Here is a 15,328-nt window from a genome sequence, read left to right on the forward strand (position 1 = left end):
ATACATGTACAGCTGCATCCCTGGCAGTTTCAATTGTTAGCAAAATCATCTAAGAAGTCAATATATATTGATATGATTGTGAAGAGTAAAAGCCAGGCATTTGAAAAACAATTTAGACAAGCAGTAGCCAAAGCACTGCTCCATTATTAACAGGAAAATGAAAGTCTTCCACCCAGAGATACTTGTTTGTAGGCTCAGTGGACACCTATAAGAGGCCGCTTCTATTTGATTGCATGCACAATGTATAAAAGAGATGAATGAGGTTTCAAGAAAAGCTATGTAAGATGGCACCTTTTTGTTTATACCTACCCCGTCATCAAATTTAGAAACTCACTTCTTTGCAAGGAAAAGTAACGGTGCTATATTGTCAACAATCAAAAAAGCTCCCACAATATTAAAGACCAAAGGGGAAAATATATATATAAAAGAGAGAGAAAACATTGAAGTACAATAAATGGTAGACATTGGTAGGATTTTAACCTTCTAGATTCCTGGGTCTGAAAAGGTGTTCGAACCCTGCAGAATTAATTGCTACAATCTGATATATTTATAATGAAAAAAGCAGAAAATTTATTCGGCAGATTTTTCCTTGTAAATTACAATTTCTGACACAAAAAAAGTAAAGGACAGCTTTCTCCAGAAAAAGATACAGTACAATATCATACAAGCACAGGTTGAAACCAAGGTTAAAACCTAAGCTTAGTAGAATTTGACAAAACCCAACCATCATACTTTCAGAAATGGAAGTGTTTTTGTGTGTGTGTTTTTTTTTCTGTGAAATCTCACTATGAAAGGAAGAGATCGTTTGGTGGTTGTCAAATCAGATGAACTCATACCGAGTCACAACAATTTGTACGCTTTGTTGGCTCTTAGAATTAAGGATGTAAGTTGGGATGCTATTGATCTGGTGTTGGAAGCCCTGCAACCAGCTGCATTTTGTATGTAGGTGGGTGATCAGTATCAACTGGCCTCACTGAGAAGAACAGTTAAAGTTCTGTTCTACTTTGAAAAGCAACTGTAGAAGTAGCACCTACTTAATGCATTTCAGTGATTCTGCATCTATTTTGCATGGTACATAAAGATTCTTTTTCTCAACTGTAACTTCTATTAACTCAAGTCAACTTATTTCTCATAGTCAGCCTGGGTTTTTTGCTGTTTCTTAAATACTACCAATATTGAAAATTGGCACATAAATATTTTGCTCTGTGCATCTGTTTACACAGATATGCTGCAAATGAAAGCAGTGTCTGCATACGCAATTGGAGTTTATCCACATCACTGATGATTTATAAAGCAGAATTCAGTATATGCCTCTCATATCCAATGCAAGATTTTCAGGTTAAAGGGAAGGAAAAAAAAAATAAATTACAATGCTTGATGCTATTGAAAAGGTGAATAATTTTACAGTTTTCTAAGGTGATTTTTCCCCCCAGAGAAATCATATTCTCTGTATTAGTGACAGCGCTTTTGTAAAACATAACAATCTATTTCCTTACTCATAAAACAGAAAATAAAACTCAGAGGACCCACTGTAATATTTTTAAAGTTCTAAGTTGCCTTTCATGAAGATATCTTAAAACTGTGGAAGGGACTCAGTGCTGATTATCCAAACCCACTAATTTTAAGAAGTAATGCATTCATATGACAAGCTACTAAGTAAAGTAGATATCTTGTTAATAAACTAAATAAATATTAAAAGTAAGTAACAAACGGACTACAGAATTTAAGTAAATATAAAATGCAGTATCTTAATCCTTAATGAAAATCTTTTTCAACACAAACTGTATCTGCCAAGGGGTTCTGTGATGCAATTTCTGAGGTATCTGCCTTCAAGATGAGAATATAGAAATGAATAATAGATAAATCCATACAAATTAATCTCATCATTCCAGATTTTGAAAATTGTTTTTAATGCATATACTCGCATAATTCTTTAAATGAATATAATTAAAACTACGTTATTTATTATGCTACTAAATAGTTCAACATACTTTAATGAATTGAAAATTTGGGGGTGAATTATAACTTTTTTTTTTTCCCCTCCACTTAGAAGCTTTTAAAAAAGTACTAATTTTACAGTTAAAGGTGATTAATTCCAGTATAGATATACTATAGTTAAATGATGAAAAGGGCAAGCACAGGCTGGGCAAAGTTACAGCCACTGAGTGCTTCTGAGTCAGTGTATTGCTTTCTGCCTAGTTTACCACCACATTATATATTGAATGGCACTGACTTTATCTAGATTTATATAAGAATTTTTATTTTTACCATTTAAGCACTTGCAAAATTGCTAAATTACTGCAAGAAATTGTGATTGATGCTTACATTTTCTTCGGAAAACCCAGTACTGTCCTTCTAGGAACATTCTTGATGCATTGTTTATTTTTTTATCTTGTTCCATCAGATCTTAAAGCTAACTAAATTCTTCAGTGGTTTATAACATCTTCTGTGAAGAAAAAGCTGTGATTCATCAGAGCAGACAAAGCGAGGCTTTAATCCATTCCTGTAACCATATTGCCAAGTCTATATTGTTTACATTGCGTCTCAATTAAGAGACAGGCAGGACACCTGGTACTTCTTTATCTAAGTCCCACGGGCTGCCAGATGACTCAAAATCCATAACAGGTGCTAAAGCAGTGTGAGTGTAGCACCATTAACACAAACTGGAATTAGATAAAATTTGGACCATGCTTAACCACTTAAAACACTCAATTATGAAATGAAAAATGTAACCACTTTGTACCAAGCTCCTTTAGAAAAGGCACATAACAATGTGTAGAATTAAACTGCAAGTGTAATGGACTTAACATAAATTTTGCATCCAGTATAAATATTCTCTTGACTCAAACTATATAAAAAGTTATCATTTTAAGACAACCATATCAAAATATTTTGAGATTACACTATTTAAACTGAATGGACTCTTATGCAAAAAAAATGACATCAGTGATGCTCCGATTTCAAGCAATTTCCAAGGTAAGATGAAAAATTCTGAATTAATAATCTTTATTGAATTCTTCTACTCTGTATAGCCTTATAGTTATTTTACTCTAAGGACTTGGGCAAACGAAAACATCTTAAGGAATGATCTTAAAACAACAAGGTTCAAGTGAAAAAAATCAAAGATAAAAGATTCTGCCTTTTACTGAAAATCCCACTGCGATCTTTTTTTCAACACTTTTTCAGCTAAGGTGACTAAACTAAGTATTAAACTTTGACAGAACACACCTCATGAGAGGAAAAAATGAATATCAGAAATTTTACAGCGGGCAATTACTTAAGAACTATCTGTATCTAAATGCGCAGTAATCAAATTAAGTTTCTATTTAATATTGTAATTATCAAGAACACAATATAGTGATTTTATTACCAGAGTAAGCAGTAACAAAGTACAGTAAACTGTCATTCAAGACAGTGTCATAGCATCTATGATAAGCAGCATATTGGCTTAAACTAATGCACTATATGCCTCTAGGGAACGTCAGGCTCAGAGACTGGGTTTTAACATCAGAATCTATCCATTAATCTTGACTTAAATATAATCTTCTCTGCAGTAAGAGGAAGAATGGGCATTCAATGAATTATCTGTTTGAAATATAGCAGCAGCAGATTAACACAAACATGTAGAAGAAAGTCTTGGTTTTGCTACCATTTGCTGTGTACAAAATTTACAAATCCTCAGCTGCAATTCAGCATGAACAATAGTATGATCAAATGACTAACAGTATCGGAAGGAAAAATACCTAAAGACTGCAGCAGATTCCTCATTAAATTTACTTGTGATATAGTCAGAAGACTAATTACAGCATTTACAAACATCCCCAGTAGCCTATATTGTGGTAACGGCCTATGGGGGTGAAAATAAAACAGTGAAGGTACAGTGCTGCAGCTCTCATGTAGGCAGAATTTCCATTTCACCTTCCAGGGAGGATTTTGTCTTACTAACATTGTCCAGACAAGAATCAATGAAACTTGACGGTGTGTTGTGTTAATTATTTCACAGACCATCACAGATACCCAGCTTCAGGACTCCTTTGGAAGCAGGCTCCCTGAGGCAGACAGAATGGCTCACAAAGTGCTTCCAAAGTGGCACTGCTGTGATACAGACGAGTGGCAGGAGAAGCAACGACACGACCAGCCAAAGGGCTGAAGTTTATTAAGAATGTTGCCCCAAACGTGCTAGAGAGAGATGTTCAGCCATTTCAACCACTGCTTCAGCCTACAAATAATATACAGGGCAAAGAGAAGTCCTACCACATGCACTGACTCCAGATCTGGGGAGAGGGGCTATCCCTATTCTGACACTTAGAACTGCATTGGTTTAAAATCCAGCAATCAAGGTTCATGCATGTAAATATAAAAAAGCAAAACTGGCTCTGCTTCAAGTACTTGCATGAATGCTCAAGTCCACTGTTCTCATATACTCAAAAGTTTAAATTTCTATCTTAAGTACATTCAGCATATATAGATGATGAAACAGTTATGAAAATGTCTTTCATAAAGACCTTGCAAAAAACTGCAAAAATTAAAGATATAAAATAATATTAAATATTGCCCAGTAAAAAGACTACAGATGCAGACATTAATTTGCAGTTCCACACTAAACAGTAACAGAGACAACTCTCAAATGAGAAATTTTGTCTTAAATTCCAATCTACACTTAAATGATCATTACAGCTACCTAGAGAATGTTTATCTTTACCCTAGGCTGCTGCAGTGAAGATACAAGATAACCTACTTGTAAGTCTCTTTGGATGGCAGCAAAGTCTTCTGCAATTTTTAGAACTAGAAGTCTGTCAAAGGCATCTTTCATTCAAATGATGAAAACAAAAAAGAATTTTCAGTTACATCCCTCTTCCTTTATTTTGAATAGCAATTAGTAAATCAGCCCCTTCTCCCTCCTCCCTAGTGCTGTCAAGCTGTTGAGAGCAGTTTGCAACACTACAATGGTACTATTGTGAATGCAGTCTGGGCTTCCTTCCCACAGAGAGTTAAATGGGCAGTTCCTGCTGCCCATGATTGGTGTCCAGCGAAACAATACTTAAGAGCCAGGTTTTATCAGTTCAACGCCAAAGAAGTGAAGCCAGGGAACCCAAGCCTTCATATCATGCTGAACCATATGCCAACCCTGCTGGCCCCAAAGGTTTATCACTAAGAATCAGGAACCATCATGTCCCCTGTGAAATTTCAGTTCACATACCTTCTGTGAAATACATGGCTTTGCTGAAAACTGACCTTTTTCCACAATTGGCATGAACAGATGGGTGGTAACTATGGTTCGGCAAGCAGAAATTAAAAGATTTTCTAATACCCTTCATTCTTCTGTGTTTAGAATGAGAAGCATTCTGAAGGAAATAGATACATTTGTGACCAAAAGATCTATTCAGGTGCAGCTAATCAGCAATTACACTATTTTTTCTAATGTCTAGAAAGTATACTGTGATTACTATGATTGGCCAGGCCATGATTAGGACTCATGTTCTTTGGAATACCATATGGTAATTCCAATTACTGTAATACTAACTTTTAATCCTTGCTTTATGCTGGTTTATTACATTGTGGGGTTTTGTTTTTTTTTTGTTTTTTTTCCCTACTAAATCTGTGGCACATCCAGAATACATTATATACAAACATCCTTTATTTTTATTTTATGTTTTTTAAATTTTGACCGCTTTATTTAGTGAATATAGTTACATGGAGTATATTCCAGCTAGACATTTTCACATATTTAAAGGTATTATATAAAAAGCTTCACTCAATAAAAGACAACAGACTTGTTGGAGACTTTTTGAGTTGGTTGGTTAATGAGCTTGTTTCTATTATCTCCCTGTTTTTTATTTGGTACATATCATCGTCTAATCCCACTGTTGGCACTACAACTATGCCCCAACTGTCTTGATTATCATATATAGACTGATGGAGGAACAGTTTGTCACTACCTTATTCAGCTCACCCTAAAACATTTTATCTCACAGACACTAGCATTTGTCAGCTTTGCTTGTTACCAATAATCTTCCACATTTCCCACCAATTTAAACAAGAGAATCAACCGCAGGCAATGCTACATACTTACTCTTTTATAGATCAAGCTCTCAGAGTTTTAGCATACAAAACTTTCCAGCAATTTCTGTTATTAGGGCTGAATTTATTACCAGAAAAGGATTACATCAGCAAACAATGCACTCTTTAGGAAAATAATAAACAGAGTTTAAATAGTGTTGTTTTTTTGTTTGTTTGTTTATTGGTTTTAATTCTTTATTTTAAATTCTAGGAATGTCAGAAATAAAATGTTTCATCTTCCCTCCTTTTATTCTCAGACATCTGAGAGCTATCGAAGGAATCTGTATGAATTTTAACACCTTAAGAGGGCAAGAGTCTTAACATTTTAACAATAGGCTTTTGTTATCCAAAATGTTTAATTTATTAATAAGGTTAAGTAGGTATTAACAAAAAACCCTGCCATTTTGTGTTATGTACAAAGCAATTACTCCTCATCTGATTGAACTACTTTATCTTTTCTATTCCAGTTTAAGGAATATAAGCCTTTTTTTTTTCCTTTTTTTTTTTTTTTTTTTTAAAGAAGGATATGCAGACCTTTAAAATGCATTTTATGACAATAGAGTGATCTACTAATTTTCAATTTATAATACACCCCAAATTTCCTACCTTAAAAAGACACAGTAACAAAGAACTTCCCTCCCTCAAGCCATCTGTACTCATAGATGTTACAGAAGTTCTAGCAGGCTGCGAAAGCACTTCACTGCCTTTCATGGTAGCCCACTGACATTCTTTTATTCTAAATCATAATGCCTCCCAAATAAGCCTACACACATTTTATACAAAAATCAAGCCTTTTCTTTTTAATTTTTCTTTTTTAAAGTAACAGAAAACAGTAGATCTCCCCTTCAGATGGCTAAATTCAATTAATGAAAGAATGCTGATATAAAAAAACCTATGTTTTTTCCTGAACAATACAAAAATATCCAAATCCCCCTCAAACTGTCTCCATCAACAGAACACTCTTTACAATTATTAGCAGAATGCTGTGTTAGTGGGATGAATCAGTTTTGTACTATTTTATATTTTGTTCTTTTACCACTTTCAAGAGAGTCTCATGCATTCATTCGGGAAGAATAAATAATAAGGATGCTACTAATTCAAAACCAAATTATGACACCTTGATGTGATGACAACAACAGTTTTTACCCTTAAACCCAAGTGCTTCAGCTACAGCTCTTTAACAGGCATTGCTAGTATCCTAGCTAGGTTCTGCTAACAGCCCATAAGAAGAAGAAGAGATAGAATTACTACTGGAGTAGAGATGGCAGTTTCTGTGGGAGCAGAAGCAGTAAAATTACTAAAGAAAATATGTTTACCTTAACATATACAAATCCAGAACTGCTGTTAAAGAAAAGCATTGCATGTTTTGAAAAAAAAAAAAAGTAAAAAAAAAAAGTCATGGTGTCTGTGCATGAAAATACACTACACTGCAACACAGAAGCAGTGCTCTCAAGCTTTTGATCTCAATTTACTGCTAGTATTAGAAATACATTATTCAGAAAGAAAAGGAGCAATGAAGAAAACCAAATGAAATGATGTGTGTCTACCTGAAAACGCAGTAGGAACAGCAGCTTTGTACACACATTTGCAAGTATCACTCCAGCAGTTATTTGAAGTGTCTACATGACAAAAACTAAGGCAAGAGTTTAAAAACCTATCACAAATGATGGTTCAATCAGTTGTCTCTAGTGGCTAAAATAAAGGCATTTAAAGTGATGCTTTGGAATTATTCATAGCAAAACAGTCCTATTCTTTCAACAGGTAACTAATAAATGACAGCTGAGAACAGGCTTGCACTACCCCCGAGGTCCAATTGTTACTCAGAACACTTTTGCTCCCTGGCGTTGCATTTTAAGTCTAATTGCACGATCAAGCCAATAAATTGGACTCAGGGGACAAAAAACACTACAAAAGTACCTACCCTGACAAAACCAGAGGTTGCAAGAAAATGCACTTCAAATAGAAGAGAGGCAAGACAAGACGAGCGAAGGAGAGGTATCAAAGCTTGAAAGACAGTCATTAACACTGACAGATTACTGTAATTCTGGCTGTCAAGGTGATCGATTTAAGCAGCATATGTCAATCAATACTTGCCTCATTTACTGTGCAACATTATATATATAGTCAGGTAAGGTATTCCTACGATAGGATTCTAAGAATACTTAACCAACATAAATATCTTATGCTTTGGAATCTTCACTGGTTTTTCATTTGGTCCATTCTTTATGGGGAAAACTTCAATCTGATTTTATTACCCATACAAAAGTTACTTTGTATGGTTCATGTTACACTGCCATTACATATGCAGTTTCTTTATGGGAGATATTCAAACTGCACCAATTTTCAGTGTAACACACTATAGCAATAAATCTGAATATAAACATTCTTAAACACAGCATTTACTTATGGACAGCTTGTTTTGCCTTTTTTCATTAGTTATTTACCATTCTGAGTACTTTCACTATTCATGGTTTACAAGAAATCAAATCCCGCGGATACTTCTGGCATTTTTCTTACAACAGTTTCTTCTTGTTCACATATGCTTGTGGTGTCAAATGAAAAAAAAATAAATAAATAAAAAAACAAAACCATTAATTAAGTGCATTTGTTCACAGAAAAAAATCCATAAAAATGGTATAATAAATACTATCATTACATATCTACAAATTGTCACACACACACAAACACATGTATGACTCTACATATAGATGAACTTTCCTTTTATATTTAAGTCTTTGAATGCAAAGAGAACCTGTTATCCTATTCCTTGAAACTGAAATAACCGAACAGTCTACAAAAACAATCTGATATTTACAGATTCCTGGGAAACCCCCAGTTTTACTGTTGTATGTGTGCCTTTAATTAACTACCTTTTGAATTAAGAAGATCAAAAGAATTGTCAGAAGAACTAGGACTTAGGAAAACTGAAAAACCGAGCATGTCAAAGGAAATACTGAATATAATTTTCTTTATCTTGCGACTCTTGTTTGAACTTGAAAAAAAATTCCACTGCTAAACAGTAGAATAGATTCTAGAAATAACTAATTTCTCCGGAAAGAGACAGCAAGAGTTATATGATGAACTCATCCATGACTCTTATTTGAACTTATACCAAACAAGTATGACTCAGGGTGGGATAAATATTCACTGAAATCTTGAAATCTCCAATTACTTGTTGTGAAGAATATTAAGTAATATCTACAAAGTATACAGAAAAAAAACAAAAAACAAACAAAAAATAACCTGATCCAAGTAAGTGCCTTCTAGCTCTAATATCTAAGTTTCTATATTAGTAAGAAACCTCCAAAACCTTCACAAATCCTTCTGTGAAAAAGTAGGTCAAATATATGCTTAAGTAAATATGGCCAGATAATGTGAAACAAGCTCTTTGCTCACTGTATGTCATTAGTAATTAGACTTTTTTTTTTTTTTTTTTTTAAATAAAAACTTCCTAGTGTCTGAAATTCTGTCTTGTACCTTGATAGGTACCTGTCTTGTACCTATCAAGCAGACATAACAAATAAATAAGCTTCTGTTTCAAATAAACCCTTTGTTGGGGGCATCTGAATACTTCACATCAAGCAAGAAAGCTCCTTCTGTGCTTTCAGAAGGAACTTTTAAGAACCCCCTCAAACATACTATTTTATTTGTAAAGTAGTGATTCTCTTGTCAGATATCACATGAAGTCAATATCTTTAATCTGGAAGACAGCTGTCTAAGAAGGCTAGATGCAATACATCAAGTAGTGACTGTTTAGGAATACAACGTCAAAAAAGATGAACAGATATAAAGTTTCCAATTTTTATAACAAAACAAGTACTTGAATCCTTTCAATCATGATTTGTTCTACCATTTAGTAAGGCAGAAAAATAACTGATGAATTCTTTGCATTAGGTAAAATACACAGCCGCTACATTTTTGATAGCATCCTTACGGGGGGGAATGTTGCAAAAGAAAGCAAGCATTATAGTACCTGAGCTGCAGACAAATCTCATTCCAAAGATTCAAGTATATGTCAATATATTTTATATACACATGATACATATATCTCAAAATATTTTGATCAATTTCCTACACTTTAGCTTTTAAATTCAGAATGTAACAAAGTGCTCTGATATTGAAGTCATTAATAAAAACAATCCTATCAGAAATTTTCATAGAAATCAGTAAATAAAAAATATTCAATTACCTCCTATACAATGGACTTCTTATTCTACACCACAGTGAGAATGGTTGTTCTTAACATCCAGTACCATTACTACACCTGCAGTTATAATCTTAGCAGTATTTCTGGCATACATGCAGTTGGTGTGTATTCAGGAGATATGAATTCACTTCCTAATGCAATGACAAATGCAATAAGAAACACACAGATGGAAAAGGGGTACTGCTGTTTCATTAGCATGACAATGCAAGTATTTTGAGTGTGTCATCTGTTACTGTGTGCATACATGCTGCCTATTGGTGAAGGGGTACTGTTAAACAAAAGTAAGATCACTGAAAGACAGCGAGGGGTTGAAGAACTCTTGAAAGAAAAACTAAAGCAAATTCCGCAAATTAACAAAAGAAGCTCAATCCATAACAGCATTTCTCTCTTCATGCAGCTATAGTAATGAAAATGGCAAGCATCAAGTCAAAGCAAGACATCTGCCATGCCTGCGTGATGGCTGCTGATACACAAAGTAAATTTTAAATCTTAAAATACTAAAACACTGAAAAGTTATTATAGTATTCTGAGCAAAGAATAAAAACAGAGCAGATGAAACCTTTACAAATCATTAACAAAATCAAATCTTTTAAGCTATTTAAATTTGCTACCAGAAGTATCAAAATAACATCAGAAACAGCAAAGTGAACGACTGAGTATTTCAGTGTCAGGAAGTTACTTCAGAACACACAAGTTGGAGCAGACTATAAAAAGGAGATGAGCAGAATTTCCTGTATCCATGCAACCATTATACTATTCACACATGCTACCCATTGCCGCATTGTGATTAACAGACTAGAGCAATAAAGGAAAAGCTGCAATCAGGTTACATGAAGAGGAATGAATATCTCCGCTGATTACAAATGACAGCAGATTTTTTTTCAGTCAGGTCTACATTTAGCAAAAGTGCCAACTCAAAGGACAGATAAACCCCCCTTGGAAGTAGGATGGCCCATTTCAGTGCCACTCTTCACATGCCACATGCTTTCAAATCAACACACAACTAGTTTAATCAAGAGTTTACCACGATCCATTTTCACTACAAAGGTCTACAACACAACACTGTGAATATTCCTCAAGTATACATAAGCACAGATCTACATATCAACTCCACACATGGTAAAAAAATGTCCACCAAATATTCTACAGCGCAGTGAAATGAACTGCAGCCTTGCAGGAATAGAGATATCCATAAACTGATACTGGTTATGAAATTCCCTGTTTCTGAATGGCTGACTGTGTTAGCAAAAGGAGAGTCAATACACAAGTGTAGGGTTTGAATTCTTAACGTATTCAACAGAAGTCTCAAGTATTCTTGTTCCCCAAACACCCACACTAAACTGAATTTCATCACAGTTCATACAAAATTAACAGCACAGGTCCAATACATTAGACAGTCATAGAGAAATAAAAATTAATTTCAAGCAGATCAGTTAAGAAGTCTTGTTCACCAACACCATTATGTTCCTGGACATGTGGGAGACTTTGATTATCAGCTTCAGTTTTTGAAACAGATTTCTGTTTTTAGTGTGCCTCTGAAAAATGGCTTTTCTGTTCCTACTCTTCCCCCTCTTCAGAAATACTATTTACACCACGCTGAGTCCTCTTTTTATTTGCTCAGTAAGTTCTGTCTTCCACAAGAGTCATCAAGCCTGGAGAGGTCTCCATAAATGCTATTTAACCACAGACAATAAAATCCTCCTGTCCCCACCCTCTTCAGTTCACAACAAACTTGAAAGCTTGCAGAGCCATAGCTGAAATATGCCAGAGGAAAATAGTGGGAGACACCAAGGACAACCCTCAACATCTTCAATTCTGTTCTATTACAAAAACAAACTGGCTTCAATTTTCAAATATTCCTAGTTCAGAGAACATGTCTGTGTTATAGAAAACTCCTACTGGTCCTTACCATTCTTATCTGAGGGAAATTCTTTCTTGACCACAAATATGATAATAGGTTGAATACCTAAAGCATTAACATGACATTTTTTTTTCCAGTACTTTTTAAGATATAGAGATGGTGGCCAGTTTTTCAAGTTTACTTATCTATTTATTTTCTGTTGCCTATTGAATCAATTGACTTCCCTCAGGCCAAAGAAGTTTGTAGTATTTTTTTTTTCTAATCTCACTCCAAACCAACAGCTTTTAAAGAAGTCCTCATGCCCCAGATTAATTTTTGAAGTGCTATACAAAGCACTGAGTATAATAATCCAAGTCAGGTAGAAAAACAATTCCAATGACTACTTAACAAATCCACTCTTTTATTATCAATGCCCAATCAACCAATGGTTAGTAAGCCTACCAAGTGATGGTATGTAACCTAACAGCTAATAATATCTAATATTAAAGCTAGTTAATGCTTTTCACAGTTACTATGCTGAACATATTAAGGGACACAAACCCACCAACCAATACTAATTAATACCAAATATAGGTAATACTTTCCACAGTTACCATGACAACCATGTTAAGGGACACATATCAACAGTTCTATGAAAACAATGTCATAAATGACATGCAATGAATTGATAAAAGTATATTAAAAAAAAGTACGGAAAACCAAATTGTAAGTGAACATGCAATAAACGGCTCTTAGGACCTGGCCAATTCCTAAACACTGAGTTGGCAAGCTACGTCTGAGGAATTTCTGAAAGCTTGTATATTCTGTAAAGAATCTGGAACACAGATGTTTTTGTGGATGTATTTTTCAGCACTGAAAGTTTGCTATTTCAAAGTAAATTTTTTTCCAATTGCTCATCACTATACATCAACATAATGCTATAAGCCATCACTTTTCACGGTATAATGATGATAATACATTTTAAATTCTTTGATTAAGCCACTTGAGTAATGACAAAAAGATCAGACCTTTCTGAGGACAGAGATACCATGAATCAACATCTGTCATCTACAGAAATGACACAAACGTCATTTACTGTGATCACACCAAACACCATCCATCACTCATCTTTAAATCCACTTAATCATATCTAAAGGAAGAAGAAATCCAAAGCTCCAGGAGTATTAGCAGTCAGCCTTAAAAAAAATAGTGTTGTAGCAACAATATATCACATGAAAAATACAAATATATACACCTTAGGTAGAAATTAAGCACAGAATTCAAATTCACCTTTCAATTTATGAAAACAAAAAGTAGTATATTCTTGTTGATTTAAGTACCGGGTATAGAACAGAACAGAACTCAGTCCTATGATGGGGAGAAGCAGAAGAGATTGACTTACATTTTTTAATTTCTGATTGGTAAATCTATTCTCCTTAGAGAAGCCCTTTCAAAATACTACAATTTCAGTTTCATCCAAAAAATGAGACAGCCCTTTCTGACATCTTTACGGACTCTACCAACTTCATTTTGACAACACTGTATTCTGAGCTAAATGACAAAATCCTTAGGAGAAAAATGAACTAATTACGCATTTTGAAGGAAAGCAGCATTGAAACTAGAAAATACAGAAAACTAATTTTAACACTGGGGAAATACTTAACATCTTTAATTAGAAAAAGATTAGTAACATAGTGATATTGTTTTAGCTAGGCTGAGACCACAAAGTGGTCACGATAATAATTAAAACAAAGTGATAACAACTTACACCATGTTATAAACTATCAGAAACAAATGACTTTTTAGTGCTGAATCTAGTATTTGTTTACTTACAAAAGCTGGTCTTTATCAGTGCTTTGCTATGCCTTTTTAAGCAATGACACCACAATAAACTGAAAACATTTTCCTTGTATCTGACAAAAATAAAAGAGGACATAAAATGTTAAGATCATATCTGTAGAACTGCAGGGGAACGTATATGCCTTGGGAACCACTTGTGTGAAAGGATACAAGTTTTGGTATAAGGGGATTAATGATTTCAATGCACGGCTTGCATTTATAGCTGTTGCACGAACCATAATAGGAAGAATTTTTCCATTCACAATAGCTCCATCAAAGAGTGGACCAAAAAATGGAACCTGAATAAAAAATTAAGAAATTCAACCTAAAGCAAGATGTAAGCTGTAACAATTAGCAATCAACACTAACAATAGAGTGCCCAAGGGTATAATTTTTTTCTCCTCATTCTTAGATAATCAGACCAGTTATTGTGCTCCACGACAGACCTTTTCTTTTGGGGAAATATACAGCCATATAACTGCTTGATATCCTTGGTAACAGATAACAAAGTATTTTAAGAAAATTAAGCAACGATTTTAATACTATGTCTCATCAAAGCTTATTTTCAAAATTTGCTGCCAAAATCTGAAGAATAGTCATGCATATGATGTTTATGAGGTTGCAAGGCCAGATGACAATACTGTAGGCAAAAATAAGCAAGAGCAGCCTTCTTTTTCATTTTTAACATTCAAGCCCTTTCCTATCCCTCATAATATAACATGCTATACAAAAGCCAGTAAAGAAAACAATACACTTATTAACTAGAATACAAGGAACCCGGTGATAACAAGACCATGTTTCATTTCATACCTATTATCACAGGTAGTTATCACATAGATGAAATTCCTATATTTCTACTTCTGTTATATCTCAGTTAATTTTAGCACTTAAAAAAAAGCATTTTAATATATGAAGTGCAGAAACTTATGGCAGAGAGAAATTTTGCAGTACAAACATTCATGATGACTTTCACTTGGTCAGCGTTCACTATCTTAAACCACTGACAGCCCAGCCATTTCAAGAACAGACATTAGAAAGGACGTGTGTTCTTATGCCTAAGAGATGAAAGGTCATTGCTTTGCTGAATTAATTTTCAAGTTCCTATGTTGAATCCAGGAGAAGATGAAAATTGGCTTTGAGAAAGAAGGAAGGGGAATATGACATGGATGGAAACGCTTGAGCAGGCTATGATTTAACAGCCACAGTGACATATCAATTTGATACAAAAAATTTCAAAGATTATCTTAGAATTTAAATAATTAAGCAGAATATTGCAGCTTTCTTTGCAGTTTACAATGCTAGCAGGTTTGCTTGATAGGATCAGGCCTTTGCAGGTTCAAGTTACTTGTTTTGCTATGCACTGTTCTGAGTACTCTCACTTC

The 15,328-nt window shown here is 34.3% G+C and overlaps 1 protein-coding gene across 22 annotated transcripts in view; it reads right to left on the reverse strand.

Moving 5' to 3' along the window:
- Positions 1-15,328, reverse strand: part of RALGAPA1 (Ral GTPase activating protein catalytic subunit alpha 1) — a 106,138-nt gene that overhangs the window by 14,478 nt on the left and 76,332 nt on the right. For all 22 annotated transcript variants that reach the window (XR_014946685.1, XM_085549148.1, XM_085549147.1 and 19 more), the window contains one exon: positions 14,118-14,245. Coding sequence is in view for 21 of the 22 variants with exons in the window: in XM_085549148.1 (XP_085405274.1) it covers positions 14,118-14,245 (128 nt within the window). In the remaining variant the exon portion in view is untranslated. The remainder of the gene's footprint in view (positions 1-14,117; positions 14,246-15,328) is intronic.

Source organism: Coturnix japonica, chromosome 5, assembly GCF_054131305.1.
Source record: "Coturnix japonica strain WE chromosome 5, WE-NBRP24, whole genome shotgun sequence".
Taxonomy (NCBI): Eukaryota; Metazoa; Chordata; class Aves; order Galliformes; family Phasianidae; genus Coturnix; species Coturnix japonica.